Genomic DNA, 25,767 nt, shown 5'->3' on the forward strand with positions numbered 1-25,767 from the left:
TAAGATGCAACACGCATAAATGCCATATAATACTATCCCAATGAGAGAGAGATTTCAAAAGCAGAAACCCATTGTAATCACTAGATGGCAACAAGTGCTCATAGCATACTAGTAAAGCCTGAAATAGGAGAAAGATTGATGGGTGAATACAAACCATATAGATACCATATGATACTGTGGAACAAGGACAACAAGGAGCCCGTTTTTTTTCACACTGAATGGCAACAAGTGCTCATAGCATAATAGTAAGGCCTGAGATGAAGTAGTGGACACTCATGATATAGGAAGTAAGATACTAGACATAAGTAAGGTTGGAATAAACCCCAAGAGAAGGGTTGTAATGGAGGCAAAAGAGTTGAATTAAATCAATATTAGCAAAACAGGGCTAGTATTACAAGAGCCTAATTCCCAATACCAAATGCATTAGGGATGTCAAGACAAATAGCAAAGAGTATTCAGACGGCAGGCAAGAATAAATGCCTATAATATCCACAGGATGGTAATCCTATAGGATATAGCCAAAGGCCATAGAAACCAGCCATGGAGATAGTAAAGACGCTGGATGAAGACACAAAATGAAGGCAAATAGCAACCTGAGGGTAACAGGATACCCCAACACGTGTATCGCAAAAGCTTCCAAGGGGGGTGTTAATGGCAGTAAATGCCCAGGTATATATACCCCTACTCCCCAAGGTGATGTGTAACAGCGGCGCTCCATCTCAGCTCCACCATCGCGCACATGGGGCTTGGCGTCTGACGTCACTGCGGTCCGCCCACGTCAGACGCGTCATGACATGGGAGGAGCGCAGCGAGATGCAAAGACACGTCGACCCGATGCGCAGGAGGTGGGTGGAGATAAGGAGCGCTCCACACAACGCTGGGAGATAGCTTAGCGTAGCTATGGGAATCAAAACAACAACGTGTCAGTGGCACACATATAAGCACCATCCATACTGACACATAGTGCAAAAAAGGTGCATAAGGTGCAGGGTGTTCGGGAAAAGTGTAGGAGCAAAAATTAATAAGACACTCTCTTCACTTTTCCCTTTTTGTCCACTATTCAATGTATTATTATCCCCTCCTTTTCATTTTTTATGTCTTATTAATTTTTGCTCCTACACTTTTCCCGAACACCTTGCACCTTATGCACCTTTTTTGCACTATGTGTCAGTATGGATGGTGCTTATATGTGTGCCACTGACACGTTGTTTTGATTCCCATAGCTACGCTAAGCTATCTCCCAGCGTTGTGTGGAGCGCTCCTTATCTCCGCCCACCTCCTGCGCATCGGGGGACGTGTCTTTGCATCTCGCTGCGCTCTTGCGTGTCTTTGCATGACGCGTCTGACGTGGGCGGACCGCAGTGACGTCAGACGCCAAGCCCCATGTGCGCGATGGTGGAGCTGAGATGGAGCGCCGCTGTTACACATCACCTTGGTGAGTAGGGGTATATATACCTGGGCATTTACTGCCATTAACACCCCCTTGGAAGAAGCTTTTGCGAAAAAATGTTGGGGTATCCTGTTACCCTCAGGTTGCTATTTGCCTTCATTTTGTGTCTTCATCCAGCGTCTTTACTATCTCCATGGCTGGTTTCTATGGCCTTTGGCTATATCCTATAGGATTACCATCCTGTGCATATTATAGGCATTTATTCTTGCCTGCCGTCTGAATACTCTTTGCTATTTGTCTTGGCATCCCTAATGCATTTGGTATTGGGAATTAGGCTCTTGTAATACTAGCCCTGTTTTGCTAATATTGATTTAATTCAACTCTTTTGCCTCCATTACAACCCTTCTCTTGGGGTTTATTCCAACTTTACTTATGTCTAGTATCTTACTTCCTATATCATGAGTATGCACTACCTAATCTCAGGCCTTACTATTATGCTATGAGCACTTGTTGCCATTCAGTGTGAAAAAAAAACGGGCTCCTTGTTGTCCTTGTTCCACAGTATCATATGGTATCTATATGGTTTGTATTCACCCATCAATCTTTCTCCTATTTCAGGCTTTACTAGTATGCTATGAGCACTTGTTGCCATCTAGTGATTACAATGGGTTTCTGCTTTTGAAATCTCTCTTTCTCATTGGGATAGTATTATATGGCATTTATGCGTGTTGCATCTTATTACTTTTTTTGACACATTTTTATTGTGCATCTTTGCCACTTATAGTATAAAAAATACAATTGATTACCTGAGGGTATTTGATTGTGACCTCACTTTTGTCCTTTTATATGTTTGTATTTTTAATCATTATCCAATAAAAATATGTTTTTATTATTCGGCTTATTCACTCATTGTTCATTATAGGTTTTGTATGTGTGTGTGTGTATACTTGCGTGTGCGCTATGTGTGTATGCGCTCTGTGTATCCATGTGTGTCTACTAGGTGTGTATATGTGCTCAGTGTGTGTATACTTGCATGTGCGCTATGTGTGTATGCGCGCGGTGTATCCATGTGTCTTCTCTGTGTGTATATGTGTTCAGTGTGTGTGTGTGTATACATGCATGTGTGCTATGTGTGTATGCGCTCGGTGTATCAGTGTGTCTGCTGTGTGTGTGTGTGTGTGTATGTATACATGCATGTGTGCTATGTGTGACACGGACGTCTGAAGGCAGCCGTACACTGTGTACAGGACAGTGGCTGCGCCGCAACTTCCTGGTCACATGACAACACGTGATCGGAGCTTGTCGCGCGGCAACTGTAGTATACACAGTGCACAGGAGCTCGCCGGATCCGACAAAGTGGAGAACAGGTAAGCGACAGGGCTGATGTGTGCCGGGAGCCGGGGTAAGCTAGTAACCATGTTGCACATCGGGTAACTAAGGAAAGCGGTTTCTATAGTTACCCGATGTGTACCATGGATACCAGCCTACGCCGGCTCTGGCACACGTGTGCCAGGAGGCGGGGTAAGATGGTGGCTTTTCTCCACTTTTTCTTGCCGGTGTGGGCTTCCAGGGCTGTAGCAGTTACCTGGGAGTCGGGCGTCTCCGTGTGGGTTCGGGGAATGCATGCGGGGGGCGGGGCCAGAGCGAGCATCCAATGCGTGAGGGGCGGGGCCTGGCCGAGCGGCAAATGCGTGCAGGGGACCGGGGCGAGCGGCCAATCCGTGTGGTGGGCGGGGCCAGGCCGAGCTGAGCCGCCAATCCATGCGGGGGGCGGGGCCATGCCGAGCCCAGCGGCCAATCCGCTGGTTGTCACTGTAACGACACTATTTTGGAGCAAGCAAGACAGACAGAATAAGGTAATTATATATATAGATATATAACATGCTGTTGATTTTAATATATAAAACAGTGTACTTGCATAGTCTGCAACCTTTCAAATGTCAGGAACTGTGGAGAGAAGGGCACAATAGGGTCTTACCAGATTAAAAATAAGGAAAAAACTTTAAATTGCACTCACCTAAAAGTGTTGTGAAAGGTCACAACACCCAAATCGCTTAGGCTGCTTTCAGACATCCAGTTTTCGCCGTCAGGCACAAGTTGGCGAAATGTGGATAAAACGGATATGGCACCGGATACGTTTTATTCCCCATTGACTTGTGTTAGCGCCGGATGGTCTTGCGTTGCATGCGGTGTCCGCCGGATCCGGTGAAATTTCTTTATCCGGCTGCCGGAAAGGGCGCAGCATGCAACGTTTTATTGTCTCCGTCAGAAAACCTGACCACCCCGTCCAGCATGTTGTATAATGGAAGCGTATGGCCGCCGGATCTGTCGTCATCCGGCATATGACTGAATCCAAGGACAGATCCGTTTTTTTTTAACTAAGCATGCTCAGTATCACAATGAATCTGTCAAAAAAACGGAAGGAACCCATGGAAAAAACGAATGCGATCTGTTTTTTCGCTGGATCCGTCGATGTGTGAAACCAGCCTAAGTCACAGGAGGTGAAAGCCGCAGCCCCGCAGGAATCGAGATAAGCGGGCTTTACACACTACGATATCGTTAATGAATTATCGTCAGGGTCATGTTGTTTGTGACGCACATCCGGCGTCATTAACGATATCGCAGTGTGCGACACTTATGTGCGACCTAAAATGATCGCAAAATCGGCAAAAATCGTTTGCCGCGGAGAGATTGTCCTAAAACAAAAAATCATTTTTTTCTAATTAGCCATGTTGTTCCTCGTTCCTGCGGCAGCATACATCGCTGTGTGTGACACCGCAGGAGCGAGGAACATCTCCTTACCTACCTCCACCGACAATGCGGAAGGAAGGATGTGGGCGGGATGTTTACGTCCCGCTCATCTCCGCCCCTCCGCTTCTATTGGACAGCTGCCATGTGACGTCGCTGTAACGCCGCATGACCCGCCCCTTAGAAAGGAGGCGGGTCGCCGACCAGAGCGATGTCGCAGGGCAGGAAAGTCCGTGTGACGGGGGTAAGCGAGGTTGTGGCGACGGGCAGCGATTTGCCCGTGTCGCACAACCGACAGGGGCGGGTACGATCGCATGCGATATCGCAGCATGTAAAGCCCGCTATAGTCTTTTCAGGAAAGAACGGGGGTCATCTCCACACTAATCACCAATCCCAGTAAGGGATTATTGATCCAGGTCCTTTATTGCATGAATATATACAAGATATTGTTCCTGTCTCTTATATACTGTCCTGAGAAAGGGGGCAGAGACCCCTGAAACACGTAGACTTGTCTCTGCCCCCTTCCTTAGGACAGTATATAACAGATCGGACTAATATCTTGTATATGTTCATGCAATGACATGGATCAATAGTCCCTTGCTGGCATTGGTGATTAGCGCGGCGATGACCCTTGTTCTTTTCATGAAAAGAGTAGTCTGCAACCTGAAAGTGTAAGAGGTACCCACATGTCATATGGTGTGCCGGTTTGATGTTGAAGACGCTCACACTTGATGTGTTTGGTGTGCCTATGGGAGGAGTTTGGTGGGCCTATGGGAGGAGCTTGGTATGCCTGTGGGAGGAGCTTGGTGTGCCTGTGGGAGTAGTTTGGCATGCCTGTGAGAGGGGTTTGCTGTGCCTGTGGGAGGGGTTTGGCGTGCCTGTGGGAAGAGTTCAGCATGTTGTGTGATTTGTTGATCTTCTAGGGTGCTAGGAAACTTCACACTTACTGACAGAATTTTTTTTTTTTTTATTAGTTAATTTTGATTGGAAAACCACTTCATTACATTTATCATTTTCCATGATTTAATAAAACACAAGAACTAAAAAGAAATACAGAAATACTTAATGCAATAGCCATATAGGAGACTTTTTTTTTTACCCTTTCTGATAAATGATTTTTTATTTTATAATGAAAAATTTATTTCCTTATGTTCATATTTTTCATAAGAAGACAACAGGCAAATTTGAAAATTCCACCAAGGAATTTACCAGCATGAAAGTCTTGCAAAATTAATGTTTGTTGGTAAAATTCTGAGCCATGCAGAGCCTGGCAGGAAATACAGTAGATATAATATAACTTGACTTCAGCAAAGCATTTAACAACGTATCTCATACAATCCTTATTGAAAAAATGACCAAGTACGGTAATGACAAGGCAACTGTTAGATGGATTCATAACTGGATTAGTGATCGCACTCAGAGAGAGGTCATAAATGGTTGCACATCTAGTTGGAAGAATATCTCAAGTGGGGTAACGCAGGGCTCTGTCCTGGGTCCTGTGTTGTTACTCCTTTATCATTGATTTAGCTGAAGGAATATAGGGTAAACAGATTACATATGCTGATGATACAAAGCTATTAGAGATAGCTAATACTAGAGAAGAGAGAGGAGTCAAAAAGAACTAAACAAACTGAAACAGTGGGCAGTAACTAGCAGAATGGTTTTTAACAGGGAGAATTGCAAAATCATACATCTGTGCAAGAAAAATAATAAAAGCATATACAGAATGGGAGGAATAGGCCTAAACAGCAGCACTTGTGAAAAACACTTGGGTATAATAATAGATCACAGACTGAACATTAGTCAACAGTGTGATGCAGCAGCATAAAAGGCAAACAGAAGCTTACAGTCTAGATCACGTGAAGCAATTATCCTCTCTACGCCTCTTTTGTCAGAGCTCATCTGGAATACTGTGTCCAGTTCTGGACACCACATTTTAAAAAAGACAGCAACAATCTGAAGCAAGTTCAGAGAAGAGTGACCAGAATTGTAACCACTCTGCAAACCATGTCCTATGAGGAATGGTTATGGTATTTAGCAATGTTTAGCTTGCAAAAAAGAAGACTGAGCGGAGACTTAATAGCTGTGTACAAATATCTCAGGCCCTGTTATGCTGTAGAGGGATGAACACTATTTTCATTTGTGCAATGAAAGACTAGTGTAATGCTCGCCGGGCGAGCAGAAGATTAGTGGATCTTCTGGACCAAAGGTACCACTCACTGACTTGGAGGAGCAAACTAGATTGGCTACCGAGTCTTCACTAAAGCCACAGGAGGTGGCGATAGACAAATGTGTCGCCCTGGGCAAACCAGGGGACACAGGTCACACACCTCCACACCCCACACTCCAGGTAGGCACATCACAGCTAACCACAAATCCTTGTTGCCTTCCTCCAGAGGTTGATGATGCACACCAGGGGGTGGGCCAGGCGGTTGGCTCCGCCCACCAAGGAGCTCACAACTCTGGAGGCAGGAAGAAACCAGGCAGTCTAGTCAGGGAGGAGGAAGTGGAAGGAGTGAAGTCGAGCCCAGGCAGGGCAAGAGTAAAGAGGAGAGTTCAGTTTAGGAGTTAAGTGAAAGTGAAAGTAGAAAAGGAGAAAAGCAAGTAAAGTAACAGAAGAGAAAGACAGCCTGAAGGGTCCAGCTTTGTGAGGGCCAGAACAGCAAGGTCAGCAACGGCGGTGACTGTCTGGAGGGGGACCGTTTGGAAGATCCTGGAAGGACCCCGTTGGCTGTGTGCCCGGTGGTCTGGAGCAGTGTTCCGAAGGACAGTCAGCACCAGGGCAGGGGCCTCTCGGACCCCGGCAAGGTTAGGAGTCGCCAGATTTGCCAAATCCGTCAGTGACGGGGACGCAGCTCCCCCAACAACCAAGTCCCGATTGAAGGCAACAGCCCAACCCGTATTGGAGAGACACCGCCACCGCCACGGCACCAGTTTCTCAGGGCCAGCGCCTGCGGGCAAAGTGTAGAGCTCCTCCGGCCCAGATTGCAGTCGGGGAGCGGGTAACCGGAGGGAATCCACCGCTACCATCAGTCAACACAGGTGCAAGGAAGAGGGACATCACCGTCACCTACCGGGAGTGCAGGTGCAGCCGTCTGTCGGACCGTCCTACCAGCCGTTGGTTTACCGTACAAACTGTGTCCGTGTGTCAGGCTGAGTGAGTACCATAGTGCCGCAAGGCACAGCGCTGCCCCCGCGTCCCTGCGCCCTCCAGGCCCTACACTTTACATCTCATCACCAGGCCCCGGGATCACCAACCCCTACCCACGGAGGGGCAACACAACACCTGGCTGCTCCGCATCACCATCCCCGGGACCCCCACACTGAGCAGCGGTGGTGCAATCACCACAACCGTGGGTGGCGTCACGAACTATAACAATCCCCACACCCAACAAACACCCCCTTTCACTCACGAGCGAGGAGTGTCGCTCGAGAAACCCCGGGATCCGGCCCACAGCTCGAGCCACCAGGAGCAGCTGCCGGACCCGAGCAGAAGGGGTGAGCGCGGTGTGCTGACACCCTCCTCCCCGCCCGCGACACAAACACTGGTAGGTAGCCAACAGAGGGCAGCCCCAGGGGATCAACGATACTTCGGCAGCTGGCACCATGGACACAAACAGTCCCTGGTTGTAGAAGCAGCAACAGCAGATATTGTAGGAGGTGGCTAGTGTGGATATCTGCAGCAGCGGCAGCAGATATCGTAGGAGGCAGCCCGCATGGATAGTTGCAGCAGTGGATATCGTAGGAGGCGGCCGGTATGGATAGTTTCCGCAGCGGATATCGTAGGAGGCGGCCGACATGGATAGTTGCAGCAGACTTGTCATGAAACACAGATAGGAATCAGCAACGACATACAGCGCAGTAACAGCTGCAGCACAGCGGGACCTAAGGACTAACAACGTATAGAACTCGTTACCCAGGCACCTCCCTAAAGGTGAAGGTGCCTGAAATACCTGATAGCTCTCAGCAATGCTGAGAGGCACATCTGGGTCAGGACATACTGGTTTTTAAAGAGAAGGGGCATGTCTGCGTGCGCACCCTATGGGCACTCCTGGGAGGCCTGTGCAGCATGCGCAGGCCCTGGGAGACAGCAGCAGGAACCAGGGAAGGAGCAGTCATCGCTGGGCAGCTGGGAAGGTGAGAGAGCCAGCGTCCCCGCTGGGAGAGTGGGTCGGACAGCACAGGGACGCCGGTACGGGCATTACAACTAGAAACAATGGGAGGAAACACAGATAATATATTAGAGAAAACTTTTTGGCAGTGAGGGTGATCAACAAGTGGAACAGGCTGCCACGAAAGGTGGTAGATTCTCCTTCAATGAAAGTCTTCAAAAAAAGACTGGACAGACATCTGTCTGGGATGATTTAGTGAATCCTGCTGTGAGCAGGGGGTGGATCAGATGACCCAGGAGGTCTCTTCTAGCTCTATGATTCCATGATACTTTAAAAATAAAAAAATAAATAAAATAAAAAATGAAAATACTAGTAGAAGCTGTGCATAGTTTAGCTTTGCTTTCTATGCCTAGGTCTACGTGTACAGGTTCCCAGGTTGCTACTGCCTTCCTCTTTATATTATTTTTTGCTTCTAAAGATGGGCTGGGCTTATTTTGATGGGATGTCTTTTTTTTTTTTTACCATGAACAACAATTCACATTTATTCTTGAACGCAAAAAAAACAACATTTATTCAAATTTAGTAATATCACATTCTGGAACTTCAACATACCTCTCCAAACCCTGTGTGTAACACGTGTATCTATCTATCTATCTATCTATCTATCTATCTATCTATCTATCTATCTATCTACACACACCTGCCTATCTTCTCTTCAGCTTTAGATTCATGCAATTAAGAGACCTTTGGTCCCATGACATGATGTCACAAAGGTCCTTCAACAGTCCTATCATCGGAATATAAATGCTGGGGCCCCTAGGAAACTGGGGACCCTGTGAAATTGGCCAGTTTGCTCACCTTTTTCCTAATGCCAGTCCTGCATACCAGCCTGTCTCCTCTTCAGTTCTTTAGACTCCAGCAATTAAAAGACCTTTGGTTACATCATGTCACATGACTATGAAGTCAACAAAGGTCCTTAAACAATCTTAACCTCGGAATACAACTGCTTGGGTCCCTAGGAGAGTGGAGTCCCTGAGAAATTGCGAAGTGTGACTCCCCCCTAATGTCGGCCCTGACTGTAACAAGAGCTTAGTTTTGCAGTATGGGTTCTAGTTCAAACATTCTCAAAAAGTCCCATAAGATCATGTCAGGGCTTATTTTCTGAGGAGGTCTTATTTTCAGGGAAACAGGGAAGTAGACATTCGAGTCATGGAGTTGATAACTGTATTGATTATTCGCAGAGAATGTAGTTGTGCAACCAGGGCTGTGGAGTCGGTAAGCCAAACCTTCGACTCCGACTCCGACTCCTCAAATTCTCTTGCACCGACTCCGACTCCGGCTCCGACTCCGACTCCGGCTCCGACTCCGACTCCTACATATATTGCTTATAGTTAGGTGAAAAATTTATTGTAGTACATGAATATGTGTATATGAGCATCAGACATTTAATCATTTTTATGATACAATAATCAAGATATTTGGATAGAACATAAAATATATTTATTGGAATACAACTTTAGAACACAAAAAACTGTAATAAATTGTAAATATGTAATACACTATGTAATATACAGTAGATTACATATATATCTTGTGTGTGTGTGGATATACACTATATATATATATATATATATATATATATATATTACATATTTACAATTTATTAGTTTTTTGTGTTCTAAAGTTGTATTCCAATAAATATTTTATGTTCTATCCAAATATCTTGATTATTGTATCATAAAAACAATTATGTCTGATGTTCACATTGTACTACAATAAATTTTTCACTTAAATATAAGCATTATACTAAATGTTATTATTTAGTAAAATATTTAGCACATTCTGCATTGCACTCCTGTCCCCAATTTATTATATATTTTAGGAGTCGGAGTCGGTGCATTTTATACCGACTCCGACTCCGACTCCGACTCCACCAAAATGAGCTCCGACTCCGACTCCACGACTCCGACTCCGACTCCACAGCCCTGTGTGCAACTGCTCATCTTCTTGCCTGTTTAGTAGAATGAAAAGATGCCCCATTGGCCAAATCAGAGGAAACACATCCTTCCTTTTCAGTAATAGGAGTATAAACAATTCGAAAAATTCTTAGCTCCAGCTTTAGGTTCACTGTAGGCTTTACAGGGAAAGAGATGAGAGAAACAAGCTTTGAACTTAAGGGTGCTTTACACGCTGCGACATTGCTAACGATATATCGTCGGAGTCACGTCGTTAGTGATGCACATCTGGCGTCGTTAGCGACATCGCAGCGTGTGACACCAGGGAGCGACGATCAACGATCGCAAAAGCGTCAAAAATCGTTGATCGTTGACACGTCGCTCCTTTTCATAATCTCGTTGCGAGATCGCAGTGTGTATAGTGCCCTTTACTCTTGCCAACACTTGCAGCTTCATTTGCACTTGGCAATACATGTCTTAAAGGGGTGGTTCACCCATTTTATTTATTTTCTGTAGGAGTTCTACTTACCTTTCTAGGCGTTTTCTCCATTGGCTTCTGTTTCCAGTTCTGGCACTGAGTGGCGCTATCCTGCACGCTCAGTGCCGGTCACATGACCCCCTGGAGCTGTGGCCGCCGGCATCCTCTGACGTCCCGGTATTTCCGGGCTCTCAAACAAGAGGAGGCTGGCACCACTCAGATTGAGTGACAGGGCTGTGGGCGGTGACTACCGCACATCACAGCCCAGTATCGAGGGGAGGATCCGGAGGACGTCCGTGTGGAGCCGGCGTCCTGCAGATGGTGAGGCACGGGGCGCCAGTGTGCAGTACGGGGGGGGGGGGTTTCTTTAGCTGAATCCCCCCCTGCACGTAAGTATGTGCTCACACTCTCCACCCGCCCGCTCTGCTGCGATGTCAGGAGAGCGGCCGGTGTCGGGCAGTGTGATCATCTGCTCCTCCCAGCAGCAAGACACTGACAGGCATGTCACCGCTGTGCTCTGCCATCTGTCCTGCTGCATGGGACCAACTGTCTGCACTCTGTCACCTGCACCACAAGTCACAGAGTGGAGACAGTTGGTGACAGAGCACCTCTGCCCCCCCTTCTTTCCCCACTCTCTTCTCTCCCCCCACTCTTCTCTGCCCCCCTCTTATCCCTCTCTCCTCTCCCCTCTCTTCCCTCGCTCTCTAACCCCCCTCGCTCTCTCCCCCTCCCCTCGCTCTCTCCTCCCCTCGCTCTCTCCTCCCCTCGCTCTTCTCCCCCCCTCGCTCTCTCCCCCCCTCGCTCTCTCCCCCCCTCGCTGTCTTCCCCCCCCCTCGCTGTCTTTCCCCCCTCGCTCTCTTTCCCCCCCTTGCTCTTTCCCCCCCTTGCTCTTTCCCCCCCTCGCTCTTTTCCCCCCCTCGCTCTCTTCCCCCCCTCGCTCTCTTCCCCCCCTCGCTCTTCCCCCCCTCGCTCTCTTCCCCCCCTCGCTCTCTCTTGCCCCCCTCGCTCTCTTTTCCTCCCCACCGAGCTCTTTTCCTCCCCCCGCTCTCTTTTCCTCCCCCCCCGCTCTCTTTTCCTCCCCCCCTCGCTCTTTTCCTCCCCCCCTCGCTCTTTTCCTCCCCCCCTCGCTCTTTTCCTCCCCCCCTCGCTCTTTTCCTCCCCCCCTCGCTCTTTTCCTCCCCACCTCGCTCTTTTCCTCCCCCCCTCGCTCTTTTCCTCCCCCCCTCGCTCTTTTCCTCCCCCCTCGCTCTTTTCCTCCCCCCCCCTCGCTCTCTTTTCCTCCCCCCCCTCGCTCTCTTTTCCTCCCCCCCCTCGCTCTTTTCCTCCCCCCCTCGCTCTCTTTTCCTCCCCCCCTCGCTCTCTTTTGCTCCCCCCTCGCTCTCTTTTCCTCCCCCCTCGCTCTCTTTTCCTCCCCCCTCGCTCTTTTCCTCCCCCCCTCGCTCTCTCTTCCTCCCCCCCTCGCTCTCTTTCCCCCCCCCTTGCTCTCTTTTCCTCCCCCCCCCTCGTTCTCTCTCTTTTCCCTCGCTCTCTCTCTTTTCCCACGCTCTCTCCTGGCATGGTCAGTACAGAAATCTCTCCATCGTGGAGGGGTGAGAGGGAGTATTAAACATGGAGTCCCTACTGTGTCTGTGTATTTATTTCTAATAAAGTTTTTTTCTCTGTGTGGTCTTTTTTTTTTTTTTAAACCCTTTATTGGAGATTCTTAATGGCCAGGTCAAACTTGGCCTGACATTAAGAATCTCGGGCTTTATACCAGCTGGTAAAACATAGCTGGTATTAACCCCTTATTACCCAGCGTGCCACCTGCCACCAGGGCCACTGGAAGAGTTGGATACAGCGCCAGAAGATGGCGCTTCTATGAAAGCGCCATTTTCTGGGGCGGCTGTGGACTGCAATTCGCAGCGGGGGGCCCAGAAAGTTTGGGCACCCTTCACTGCGGATTCCAAGCCCCAGCTGCATAGTTGTACCTGGCTGGACTCAAAAATTCGGCGAAGCCCATGTAATTTTTTTTTTTTTAATTATTTCATGAAATTCATGAAATAAAAAAAAAAAAGGGCTTCTCTATATTTTTGGTTTCCAGCCGGGTACAAATAGGCAGCTGGGGGTTGGGGGCAGCCCGTAGCTGCCTGCTGTACCTGGCTAGCATACAAAAATATGGCGAAGCCCACTTCATTTTTTTAAAAAAGTTTTCAGGCAAAAACCTTTATAAAAAAAAAATGCTTCCCTGGATTTCTATTGCCAGTGAAAGTAACACCAAGCAGCTGGGGTTAGCAGCCAGTAGCTGCTTGGGTTACCCTTAACAATAGAAAATGCAGCGGGAGCCCACAAACAATGTGATTTTTTTTTTTATTTTTTTTTTTTTTTAATGAATTTTTTTAAAAAAAAAAATCGACATGGGCTTCGCCCATCGAGCACCAGAGCATTTTACTGCTCAATTCATCCCAAGTAATCAGATGACTGCAGTGTCTGCCAATTACTTGTTCTGTGTCCCCCTGCATCCATTGCAGCGTGTACGGGCTGTGAGGTCAGCGGAGTTCACTCCAGCACTGGAGTCAGCTGATCTGAACTCAGCTGAACTCCAGCCTGTACACGCTGCGATGGATGCAGGGGGACATAGAACAAGTAAGGTCTAAGCCACACGGCGAGAAAAACAGTGCGAGTGGAGTGCGATCAAACATCGCATTCCACTCGGACCAATATTAGCCTGTGTGTCAGCACACATGAGCGATTATTTTCTCCGCCCTAATTGGACCGAGAAAACAATCGCAGCATGCTACAACTGTAATGCAAGACTCTCTCTTTTACCCATTCAAGTGTATGGGGTGATAGAAAAATCGCACTGCACTTGTGGTACATCGGTGGACTACGGAGGAGAGAGGGAGAGAAATCCCTCTCACCCCTCCTCAGTGCTGGCCCACCCCTCGAGTGCCGGTCCGCCCCCGCAGCTGAGGTCTGCTCGCAGAGTCGGACCTCAGTCGCAGGGACACACGCATGACACTCAGCTCTGCTGTACTGAAAGTGAGCCGAGTGTAATGCGAGGGGATCGCAGTAATCACCGTGTGGCCCCAGCCTAATTGGCCGACACTTGAGTCAGCTGATCTGAACTCAGCTGAAGTCCTGTACACACAGCCCGCACACGGTCACATGTGACCGGCAGCAGGCAGCGACTGCTGTTAGGCTATGTGCGCACGTTGCGTACTAGCCCTGCAGAAATTTCTGCAGCGATCTGAAGAGCACATGTGCGCTTTAGATCGCTGCAGAAATGTCCGTAGTGAGCGCCGATTCCATGCGCTCTGCCTGCAGCTCCTGCCATAGACAGAGCAGGAGCTGCCGGCAAAGCGCAGGAAAGAAGTGACATGTCACTTCTTTTTGCGCAGCGCTTCGGCAGTAGCCGAAGCGCTGCGCTCTGAGATGCCACGTGCGCACGGCCCCTGCACAATCTCCATAGATTGTGCAGGGGACGCAGGACGCATGCAGTTACGCTGCGCTGCAAAGCGCAGCGTAACTGCATGAATTTACGCAACGTGCGCACATAGCCTTAAGGCTACATTCACATGACCGTTCCGTTTTTGCGGGCCACAAAAAACTGTCATTTTTTTCATGGATGCATCCTAGTGGCATCCGTGTGACATCTGCGTGCCTTCCGTTTTTTTTGCGGACCGCAAAAAACGGAAGCAGCAAGAAAGATAAATAGATGAGTAGATATAGAGATGAATAGATAGATATAGAGACAGAGGGATAGAGGGATGAATGAATGAATGAATGTATAGATAGATAAGAAATACATATATAATGTCTTTAACCCCTGCATATTCTAAGCTGACACCCTTTTGTGACTTTCATGTGGCACTAAGGGGTGCTTAGCCTTGTATTTAGCCAAAAAATAAATAAATAATAAAAAAAAATGACATGCGGTCCCCCTATCTTTTGTAGCCAGCTAGGGTAAAGCAAACGGCTGCAGCCTGCAAACCACAGCTGGCAGCTTCACCTTGGCTGGTAATCCAAAACAGAGGGCACCCCACGCTGTTATTTTAAATTAAATAATTAATTTAAAACAAAAAACACGGGGTCCCCCAAAATTGGATCACCAGCCAAGGTAAAGCGGACAGCTGTGGTCTGGTATTCTCAGACTAGGGAGGTTCACAGTTATTGGACACTCCCCAGCCTAAAAATAGCAGGCTGCAGCCGCCCCAGAACTAGCGCATCCATTAAATGTGCCAGTCCTGGTGCTTCGCGCCATCTCATCCCGTTGCCCTGGTGCGGTGGCAAACGGGGTAATATATGGGGTTAATACCAGATGTGTAATGTCACCTGGCATCAAGCCCTGGAGTTAGTGATGTCAGACATGTATCAGATACCCGACATCACAAACCCAGGCAGTAATAAAAAAAAAAAAGACAACAAACACAGTTTTATTTGAAAAAACACTCCCCAACACATTCCCTCTTTCACCAATTTATTAGAAAAACAAATCCAGGTCTGGTGTAATCCAAGGGGGTCCCACGATGATCCATACCATAGTCAATGTCCCAGTCAATGAAGAACAGAATGTTCCCTATTTGCTGGGAGAGCCGTGCAGTGACCTGAGCTAACATCAATAGGTCAGCCCAGGTCACTGCAGGGCATGACGAGTGCTGCTATCAAGAGGTTAGCGAGGTATATTACCTGCGATGATCGCTGAACTCCTGACAGCAGCGCTGTCACTGAGTTCAATGACTGCCGCCTTCACAAACCAAGTATCGCAAGCGGCCCGTGACGTCACCACTAGTCACAGTATCGGGTCGACAGCGAGAGGTGATGTGACAAGCGGCGGGCATAGAAGGCAGTGACGACCGCTGACGTCAGGAGGGCAGGACTTCATCACCGTAGGTAATGAAATTACTAACCTCTTGACGGTAGCGTTGGTCATCCCCGCGGCTGCTGACACTGCAGTGCGGGCCGCTGCTGACACTGCTGATCGGGCAGCCGCGGGGCTGGTGTGGAGCGTGACACTGACAGCACGGGCACCCGACGGAAGTCACATGGAAGTGCTTCCGTGAATTTTGCGGACCCATTGACTTGTATTGAGTCACGGTTCGTTATTACGGAACAGAATAGGACATGTTCCATAATAACGGAGCAGGCATACGGCATCCGATGTGTTTTTTTTTTTGTAGGATCGGATGCACATGGAAGTGCTACCGTGTACCATCCGATCCTACACAAAAGACATTGAAAATATGGTCCTGTCTGTGGGGCCGCAAAAAAACAGGAACTGACCAGGACACACGGAACGGTCATGTGAATGAGCCCACCTGCAGCCATTGCAGCGTGTGCGGGCTGTGAGATCAGGAGTCAGCTGACTCCAGCGCCGGCCGATAAATTCTGTGTCCCGCTGCAGAAGGATCCGGTAAAATAATGGTTGCATGCGCTGCACATTTAATCCACAGGATCCGGTCATATGCGGTTTGCGGATGATACGGACGACACACAGACTAGGCAAGAGGGAAAAAAGCAATCTCATCACCCCCTCACTTTTTTTCCCCCAATTATTTTTTTCACATGTTGCGCAGACTAATAATCATAATTTCTGTACACATACACACACACTCTCACACAAACACTCACAAACACACTCACACTATACACACACACACACACACGCACACACACTGTATATACGCACACACACACTTTCTTCCCCTGGCTGTGCAGAGCTGCTGTATCTGTGATTTCTCTCTGGGCATCAACTGGGAAAAGGCAGGGAGGAGGGTTTGGGTGGGAGCAGAGTGGGTGTATTAGACACAATGGGTGTGTTAGATAAGCCAGACACCGCCCTAGAGCCACAAAGAGTTCTGGGACTTGTAGGAACTGAACACAGGAAGTCAGAGGAGAGATTAACCCCATCAGAGCTGGAGCCAGCAATGAGCATGTGCTGCTAGTGCACAATAAAAGGTAATTTTGCTGAAAAAACATAATAGATGTGTTGAGGGGCACATATTAGCAAGATTTATCAGAAAAAAAAAATCAGTTTTGGTAACTGGACAACTTCTTTAAATAAAATGATACAATGATCAGTATAGTTATAAGCATTAACAGGTCCTCTCTCCTGTGATTGTTATCATGCAAGAGGATTTTAAAGCATTTGTCCCTTAATGATTTTTCAGGAGTGCACTGCTCCCCATCCTCCCAGCTTCCTGCCTGCTGGGGGCAGGTGCTCCGGCATGAATGAAAGTTCTGACCTAAGGCATCTTTGCATATCTGGCCAGAACTATGTGCTTATCCATACGAATACATAAGGCTGCTTTACCTCTGCCTCATTAGAGGAGCGGAGTAGCACTGAAGTTGGTTAGGATCAGGATATAACGATGTGCTCCAACAACACTGGCCAACTTCAGTGCAGTGCTTGCAAGTTCAAGATCTACCATACTATTAAACAGCAGTGGTGGACGGTAGCCTAGGTAACAAGCAGTAAACAATAAAACACAATTGAAGGGAAGGGGATTTTAATAAACAGTTAAATGTTTTTACAAGCACTTTCCAATTGTTTTGAAGAATCTTTAAATTACCAAAGAGTATTATTATCATTTATCATTCCACTGAACTCTTGCATCACCTTCTCTCGCTTCCGACCCGAGACTGACTAGCGGTGACGTCATGGGCCTCTCGCGATACTTGGCTGTGAAGGCGGCAGTCATTGAACTCAGTGACAGGTGCTGTCGGCAGTGCTGGACATCAGCGCAGGTAATGTACCTCGCTGACAGCAGCACTTGTCATCCCCCTGCAGTGACCTGGGCTGACCCATTGATGTTAGCTCAGGTCACTGCACTGCTCTCCCAGCCAATGGGGAACATCCTGCTCTTCATTGACTGGGACAGTGTGGATCGTCATGGCAACCCCTTGGATTACACCAGACCTGGATTTGTTTTTTTTTCTAATAAATTGGTTAAAGAGGGAATTGTTTTGGGGAGTGTTTTTTCAAATAAAAATGTGTTTGTCGTCTATTTTTTTTTTATTACTGACTGGGCTGGTGATGTCGGGTATCTGATAGACGCCTGACCTCACCAACCCCAGGGCTTGATGCCAGGTGACATTACACATCTGGTATTAACCCCATATATTACCCCGTTTGCCACCGCACCAGGGCGCGGGATGAGCTGGGGCGAAGCACCAGGATTGGCGCATCTAATGGATGCGCCACTTCTGGGGCGGCTGCGGCCTGCTATTTTTAGGCTGGGGAGAGTCCAATAACCATGGACCTCCCTAGTCTGAGAATATCAGACCCCAGCTGTCTGCTTTACCTTGGCTGGTGATCCAATTTTGGGGGGACCCCTACGTGTTTTTTTTTTTTTTTTTAATTATTTATTTAATTTAAAATAACAGCGTGGGGTGCCCTCAGTTTTGGATTACCAGCCAAGGTGCGATTGCCAGCTGTGGTCTGTAGGCTGCAGCCATCTGCTTTACCCTAGCTGGCTACCAAACTAGGGGGAACCCTACGTCATTTTTTTTTTCTTTTCATTTTTTTGGCTAAATACAAAGCTAAGCACCCCTTAGTGCCACATGAAAGGCACCAAAGGGTGCAAAATTACAAAATGCAGGAGAGTGGGACATTATGTGTCTTTCTGCCATTATAATGACAGAAAAGACTGATATGAAGTGCACAAGCACAAGAAAATCACCAGAGCGCTCTACGCTGTGAAAAGCCGTAGAAAATGGCACTGGAGTGGACATGTGACCGCCTCATGTAGGATGAAGCTATGGATCCTGGGTAAATTTATGTATTTTCCCTCCTTCAGTTTTTTTGCAGTACACAAAAAAAACGGAAGGCATACGGATGACAAACAGATGACATACGGACCGTCTACGGAACGGAAACGGATGCCACACGGATGCACCTGTGAAAAAAACGGACTGTTTTTTGCAGACCGCAAAAATGGATCGGTCGTGTTAATGTAGCCTGTAGCCTTATTCTGATCTGCCGTTTATAAACAGCAGGCAGAAATAAGTGAATAACGCCCCCCGGCGTCAGAAAATCTCCGGGGTTTCAGGGCTAGCTGAGACCCTGGAGATCATGATTCAGGACGGTTTTACCGGTCCCCGCTCACGTGATCACAGGTATACACCGTACACCGATGATCACGTTACAGTAAATGACAGCGCCGGTAAAAAATTATTTATCTCCCATCTGGCATGAACAAACACTTCTTCTCCACTTCTCCACTTTTTCTCCACTTCTCCACTTTTTCTCCACTTTTTCTCCACTTTTTCTCCATTTTTTTCTCCACTTTTTCTCCACTTTTTCTCCACTTTTTCTCCACTTTTTCTCCACTTTTTCTCCACTTTTTCTCCACTTTTTCTCCACTTTTTCTCCACTTTTTCTCCACTTTTTCTCCACTTTTTCTCCACTTTTTCTCCACTTTTTCTCCACTTCTTCTACATTTTTTTCTCCACTTTTTCTCCATTTTTTCTCCGTTCTTTTTCTATGGTCGGTCTACCCATTAGCTCTGCCATGCATAGTGTAGCTCTACACCTACTGCACATGTTACTTTATGATTGACATCTCTTTTGTACCAGAGCTGTCTAAGCCTACTCTGACCCCATATTTGTCATTACTATATTGTCCTTGTACTGTATTATGACATTTGTATCATGTGTTTCATTTCTTGCTGTGTTGCAATTTTTTTGCTGCATCCCAATTGTACCTCTACATTGTTCGAGTTTATGTTATTGTTCTCTCACTCTTATGTGATACTGATTATTGTCATTTTTCATGATTACATGCAGATAAGTCCAATCTGACGAAGGCTCAGGCCGAAACGTCATTTGTAACTTGTTTTGGACAAAAACATATATGCTTATGAAAAAAAAATGTTTTCTTAATACGGACCAATAAAGAGTGATTTTGCATTACTATCCGTTGTGACTTACTGACTTAGTCTGGGAGATTTAGAGTGCCGAGGTTACTCACTAATTTTATCTATGATTACCTCTGAGCACCTATATACCAGTGAGCAGAGCTTCCTCTACAGTAGTTCTCCTGATTAGGCATGCCCTTACCTCATGAGCAGGGCATTGCAGCTTTGGTAGCATGGACATGGACTCTGCTGCTGTGGAGTGCAGATTCATTGCACCCACACTCCTCACATGAAGGGTCCGCACTACTAGAAAATGGGGGATACGTTCCCTGAGTGTCTCCCCCCCCATATTCTAGACGGTCCAGAGTCGTCGTGGGACACCTTTATTTTTTTTCTTACAATAAATTGGTGAAAGAGGAAATGTTTTGGGGACTGTTTTTTCAAATAAATTTCTTTTGTCGATTTTTTTTTTTGTTAGTACTGACAGTTTATGATGTTGGGTATCTAGTGGATGCGCCACGTCTGGGGTGCCTGCGGACTGCTATTTTTAGGCTGTGAAGGCCCAATAACTATGGACCTTCCCACCCTGAGAATACCAGACCACAGCTGTCCGCTTTACCTTGGCTGGTGGTCCAATTTGGGGGGGACCCTACTTTTATTGTGTAATTATTAATATTTATAAAATAATTATAAAAAAGAGCCTGAGGGGACCTCCACATTGGATCCCCAACCACGGTAAAGCTGCCAGCTGTGGTTTTCAGGCTACAGCCGTCTGCTTTACCCTAGCTGGCTATCAAAAATGGGGGGACCCAACGTCATTTTTTTTTTAACTATTTTTTAAATAGAAAAAATTAATGGGCTTCCCTGTATTTTGATTGCCAACCAAGGTAACGGCAGGCAGATGGGGGTGGCAACCCATAGCTGTCTGCTTTATCTGCGCTGAGAATCAAAAATACCGCGGAGCGCTACGTCATTTTTGTTAAAGATTTATTTTTACAGCACTGTGATGTCCAGCAATCAAAATACAGGGAAGCCCATTTTGTTTTTAGTTATTTAAATAAATAATTAAAAAAAATATATATGGGCTCCCGCTGCATTTTTTGTATTGCTAGCTAAGGGTAATCCAAGCAGCTACTGGCTGCTAACCCCCACTGCTTGGTGTTACCTTCACTGGCAATGGAAAATCCAGGGAAGCATTTTTTATTTTTTTTGCCAAAAAACTACAAAAAAGGACGTGAGCTTCGCCATATTTTTGTATGCTAGCCAGGTATAGCAGGCAGGTGCTGGAAGAGTTGGATACAGCGCCAGAAGATGGCGCTTCTATGAAAATGCCATTTTCTGAGGCGGCTGCAGACTGCAATTCGCAGCAGTGGGGCCCAGAAAGCTCAGGCCAACCTGTGCTGCGGATTCCAATCCCCAGCTGCCTAGTTGTACCTGGCTGGACACAAAAATGGGGCGAAGCCTACGTCATTTGTTTTCTAATTATTTCATGAAATTCATGAAATAATAAAAAAAGGGCTTCCCTTTATTTTTGGTTCCCAGCAGGGTACAAATAGGCAACTGGGGGTTGGGGGCAGCCGTACCTGCCTGCTGTACCTGGCTAGCATACAAAAATATGGCGAAGCCCACATAATTTTTTCAGGGGGCAAAAAACTTCTGCATACAGTCTTGGATGGAGTATGCTGAGCCTTGTAGTTCTGCAGCTGCTGTCTGTCTGTATGGAGAAGAGCAGACAGCAGCTGCAGAACTACAAGGCTCAGCATACTCCATCCAGGACTCTATGCAGACGTTTTTTGCCCACCAAAAAAATGACGTGGGCTTCGCCATATTTTTGTATGCTAGCCAGGTACAGCAGGCAGCCACGGGCTGCCTCCAACCCCCAGTTGTCTATTTGTACCCGGCTGGGAACCAAAAATATAGGGAAGCCCTTTTTTTTAATTATTTCACTTATTTCATGAAATAATTAAAAAACAAATGACGTTGGCTTCGCCCCATTTTTGTGTCCAGCCAGGTACAACTAGGCAGCTGGGGATTGGAATCCGCAGCACAGGTTAGCCCGAGGTTTCTGGGCGCCTCTGCTGCGAATTGCAGTCCGCAGCCGTCCCAGAAAATGGCGCTCTCATAGAAGCGCCATCATCTGGCGCTGTATCCAACTCTTCCAACAGCCCTGGAGCCGGGTGGCTTGTTGGGTAATCATGAGTTAATACTGGCTTTGTTTTACTAGCCAGTATTAAGCCAGAGATTCTTAATGTCAGGCACGTTTGAGCCGGCCATTAAGAATCTCCAATAAAGGGTTAAAAAAAAGACACCACACAGAGAAAAAATACTTTAATAGAAATAAATACACAGACGCATTAGAGACTCCATCTTTATTACCCCCTGTCAGCCCTCCACGATCCATGGTCTTCTGTCTTTCTCGTTCAACAAATGCAGCTCTGCTACATCACTGCTGCATGGGGGAAGACGCTGCTTCTCGTGGAGCATTCACTCCGTGAAAGCTGCACGAGAAGCAGCGTGCAGCCTTCACTCCGTGAGTGATCAGTGCTGCTAGCGGTAACAGCGGTAACGCTGACAGACGCGTTACCATAGCAACGGTGCTCCCGGAGCCGCGGTTAGCGGTGACGTCACCGCTAACTGCGTTGCTATGGCAACGGTGATCTCCGTTAATGACCGGCTGTGTCAGCTGGTCCCTAACGGAACGGGGAGTCGACCATGTGCTAGAGCATGTCGCCGGTACACGGCGATACACAAATGTGCACCGTGTACCGGAGAGATGCACTCGCAGGTCCTACATGACGCGTCATAGTCATGTGACCAGTCTGTAGCCAATGAGATAATAGCCACGTGACTGGTCACATGGCTATTTTGACGTCACGATAGGCCCTGCATCTCTGCTGGCAGTGCCGGTCACCGGGAGGATTCAGCGATCATCGGATGGAATAGCGGCAGGATACAGAGTGCAGGAGGGATTGCGGGGACCGGTAAGTGTTATGGCAATGTTTATTAACTGTATGTGTACATTTATAATGCATTTTTATGTGTTTGTGATTGCCTCCCATTATAGCCTATTGGTTCGAGTTCGGTTCGTCGAACGTTCGACGAACCGAACTCGAACGGGACCTCGGCTCGGCGAACCGACCTCGAGCCGAACCGCGGCCGGTTCGCTCATCTCTACTCTTGACTGACTCTTTGCTTGCATTTTGAGGTAGTGCGTGCACAAGAATAATCCTTTGGGTGCTTCATAGATGGTGTTTCAATGACATAGAGAGCTCCCAATGTAAAATTTGAAGAATAGGCAGAATTGATCCCACCACTGCACTGCCTTTTCATCGTCCTCTTCTTTTCATGTCTACTCCTATTGAAGTTTGCTAAATTGATTTGAAAGGACTTGACTTGTATATTCACGCACATTAGAATCACATCATAGTCCTCACATATATGCAATCTATTCCCTCACTGTTTGTTTGTTTACTACAGATCCATCCAAAAAAAGATTACCATCAGAGAAATGCCCCGGTCCTCTGTATTCCCAGGATTGTCATAAGAACCAACAGGAGCATCAGGTGGAGAAAACGGACTCATTTTACAATATTATTTCATTTTGGTTGAGTCGCTGTGTGTGAAATGTTTTAATTTAAGATTTCTTACTTGTCTATTTAGGCTGAAGGTCTGCTGGATATTAAAATTGAAGTCATAGACAAAGAAACGGAGATGTATATAAGGGCTGATCAGCAGAGTAAGGCAATATCTTGTTTATAGTGCAGATAACAGTTTGCTGATTACATACAGTGTATTAAATAATTGTCTATGTGATTCCCTCAGATAGGACCTGTAAGAAAAATCCCTCAGAGAGATGTTCCAGTCCTTTGTATTCTCAAGTTTTTCTACACCGGAATGACCGTGTCCTACAGGATCAGCAGGTAGGCTGAGCCAAGACACCTACCTAATGCTTATAGACTCAGGTTGTGTGGACCCCACAGTCGTAGTCTTAAGAGGAACTTGTCATGTCCCCAAATGCTAATAACCTACAGATATACGGTTAGTCTGCAGGTTCATAGCGTTCCATTACTGGCTGACTATTGAAACTGCGACTACCGGAAGAAAATTAACCTTATCCCTTACTGGTAGCTGCTGACTTCATTCATAGTGTCACAGTAGCTATGGGGAACAGTGCCGTACAGGGATCTGCCTCGTGTCACAGATACATGCCGTCAAAAGAGGGAATAGGGTCACACACACCAACAGAATTCAAAGTACAATAAGATTCCCCTTTTATTAAAGGAACTAATACATATTTATACAGTCGTCCTTTTTGGGCGTAACAAAGAGATAAGATTCAAAATTTTAGCATCTTATTAGATGTATTAGCATTTTGCTACTGATTTGGTTTTATTTTAATCTTCTACATTATTAGAAAATAATTTCAAACTATTACATCTCACACATTATATTAACATAGTGGGGGCATGCTGCCATGGGGGTGTTTGTGTGTGTGTGTGTGTGTGTGTGTGTGTACTTCAATCCCTATCCATGAGAACTGGACTTGCATTCCTTCTCAGCAGGAACCCTCAAAGCTATAGACAAAGTGTTCCTTTAGAGATGGCTTGAAGGTCAGTGCGTGTAGGAAATGTATCTTCTTTAGAAACTCAAACATAAACCCAATGTGTTTAAAACACCAACAGAAACCCATTGTGTGTTAACAACTATACAGAAGACAAAATAAATGCCTGTGTTACAATTCCAAATTGGATGCCACCATCACATTCTCCCTCCTGTTGTACGAATTTCTAAAAATACATTTATACTATTGTTGTGCAACTTAGGTAACCCTAATTTACACCTGCCTAAGTCAGCTCGTACTTATCCAACATGTGTGGAAAGGGCACTGAAACGAGGGGATGCAGCGATCCGTCCGCAGACTGAGCTAGTTGCTCACTGTAGCTAACACATGCACTCAGGCTGTATTTTCATTCAGAAGCACAAATTCTTCACCAAACCAAATGTCACAGCAACTATGGGGACCAGTGCCGTACAGGGATTTGCCTAGTGTCATAGAATAATGCTGTCGACGGAGGGAATAAGGTCATACACACCAGAAAAGTTCTAAGTGCGACACGATTCTCCATTTCTTAGAGGAAGTAATACATATTTATACAGTATCTTTTTTGGGACTAAGCGAAGACATAAGATACTTAATTTAAGCATCTTATTGTTAGCAATTAGCATCTTACTACTGATTGGTTGTATGTCAATCTTCTACATTTGGATATTAATTTCAAACTAAAGTGTTTATAGGAAAAAGCATTGTGACTCACATTGTTTGGCGTGTTTAGCTTTCCTCTGTGTCCTGTTTTGTAATAAAGTGTTTATAGGTTACATCTCACACTTTTGATTAACATAGTAGCATACTGCCATGGAAGTGGGGGTGGTTGTGTGCCTCAAACTTTATCTATGAGAACTGGACATTGCACTCTTTCTCAGCAGGAGGCTTCAAAGCTATAGACAAAGTGTTTCTTTAGAGATAGCTTGAAGGTCAGTGCTGTATGAAATGTATCTTCTTTAAAATCTTGAACATAAACAGATTGTGTTCAGAACACCAATAAAAACCCATTTTGTGTTTACAACTATACAGAAGACAAAATGAATGCCTGTGTTACAATTCTAAAATAAATGCGAATGTTACAATAGAAATATACTTGATTTTTGGAGGACATTATCCTCTTATTGTTGCTTTTTTTATATTTAGTGTAGGGACCTACAGACATGAGGTCCCTTGACGAGGGTGTAGGCTTACGTTTTATGGCCATAAATACCAACAAAAACCTCATATTTTTTTGTTTGTACAGGATACAGCCAGGCCCCTTTCTGTTGGGCCTTGCATTGTAGAGTGTCTGTCCGTGCATGATATACAGTGGAGTACGGCTTGGCAGCCCGCCTGATCTAATAGAAGGGCGTTACCTAATAGGCTGCGGGTTTGTGACTGTGTCATCTGCATGTGAACAGCGCTCTATGCAAGCCACTTGTGTGCAGTTTTATCATCTAGCAGTCACCTCCCCTCCATTCCATGAAGGTGTGTGTGTGATCTGCTTCTCCTGCACCTGTGATGCCTCCACTTAGTGGGGGTTTAGCTGTATCCTGCTAGAGCATCAGTTTTTGGCCAGGGCGATGTACACACTGCAGCCCAACTTGCTGTGAGTAATACTTGATTTTTGGAGGACATTATCCTCTTATTGTTGCTTTTTTTATATTT

General features: G+C 46.5%; 1 protein-coding gene across 1 annotated transcript in view; it reads left to right on the plus strand.

Annotated features, from left to right (window-relative positions):
• LOC142311246 (uncharacterized) overlaps window positions 1-25,767 on the plus strand; it is a 75,668-nt gene that overhangs the window by 37,705 nt on the left and 12,196 nt on the right. Inside the window, 3 exon segments of the mRNA XM_075349470.1 lie at window positions 22,995-23,080; window positions 23,178-23,253; window positions 23,340-23,437. Of these exon segments, the coding sequence (XP_075205585.1) occupies window positions 22,995-23,080; window positions 23,178-23,253; window positions 23,340-23,437 (260 nt within the window).

Source organism: Anomaloglossus baeobatrachus, chromosome 5, assembly GCF_048569485.1.
Source record: "Anomaloglossus baeobatrachus isolate aAnoBae1 chromosome 5, aAnoBae1.hap1, whole genome shotgun sequence".
NCBI classification, from domain to species: Eukaryota; Metazoa; Chordata; class Amphibia; order Anura; family Aromobatidae; genus Anomaloglossus; species Anomaloglossus baeobatrachus.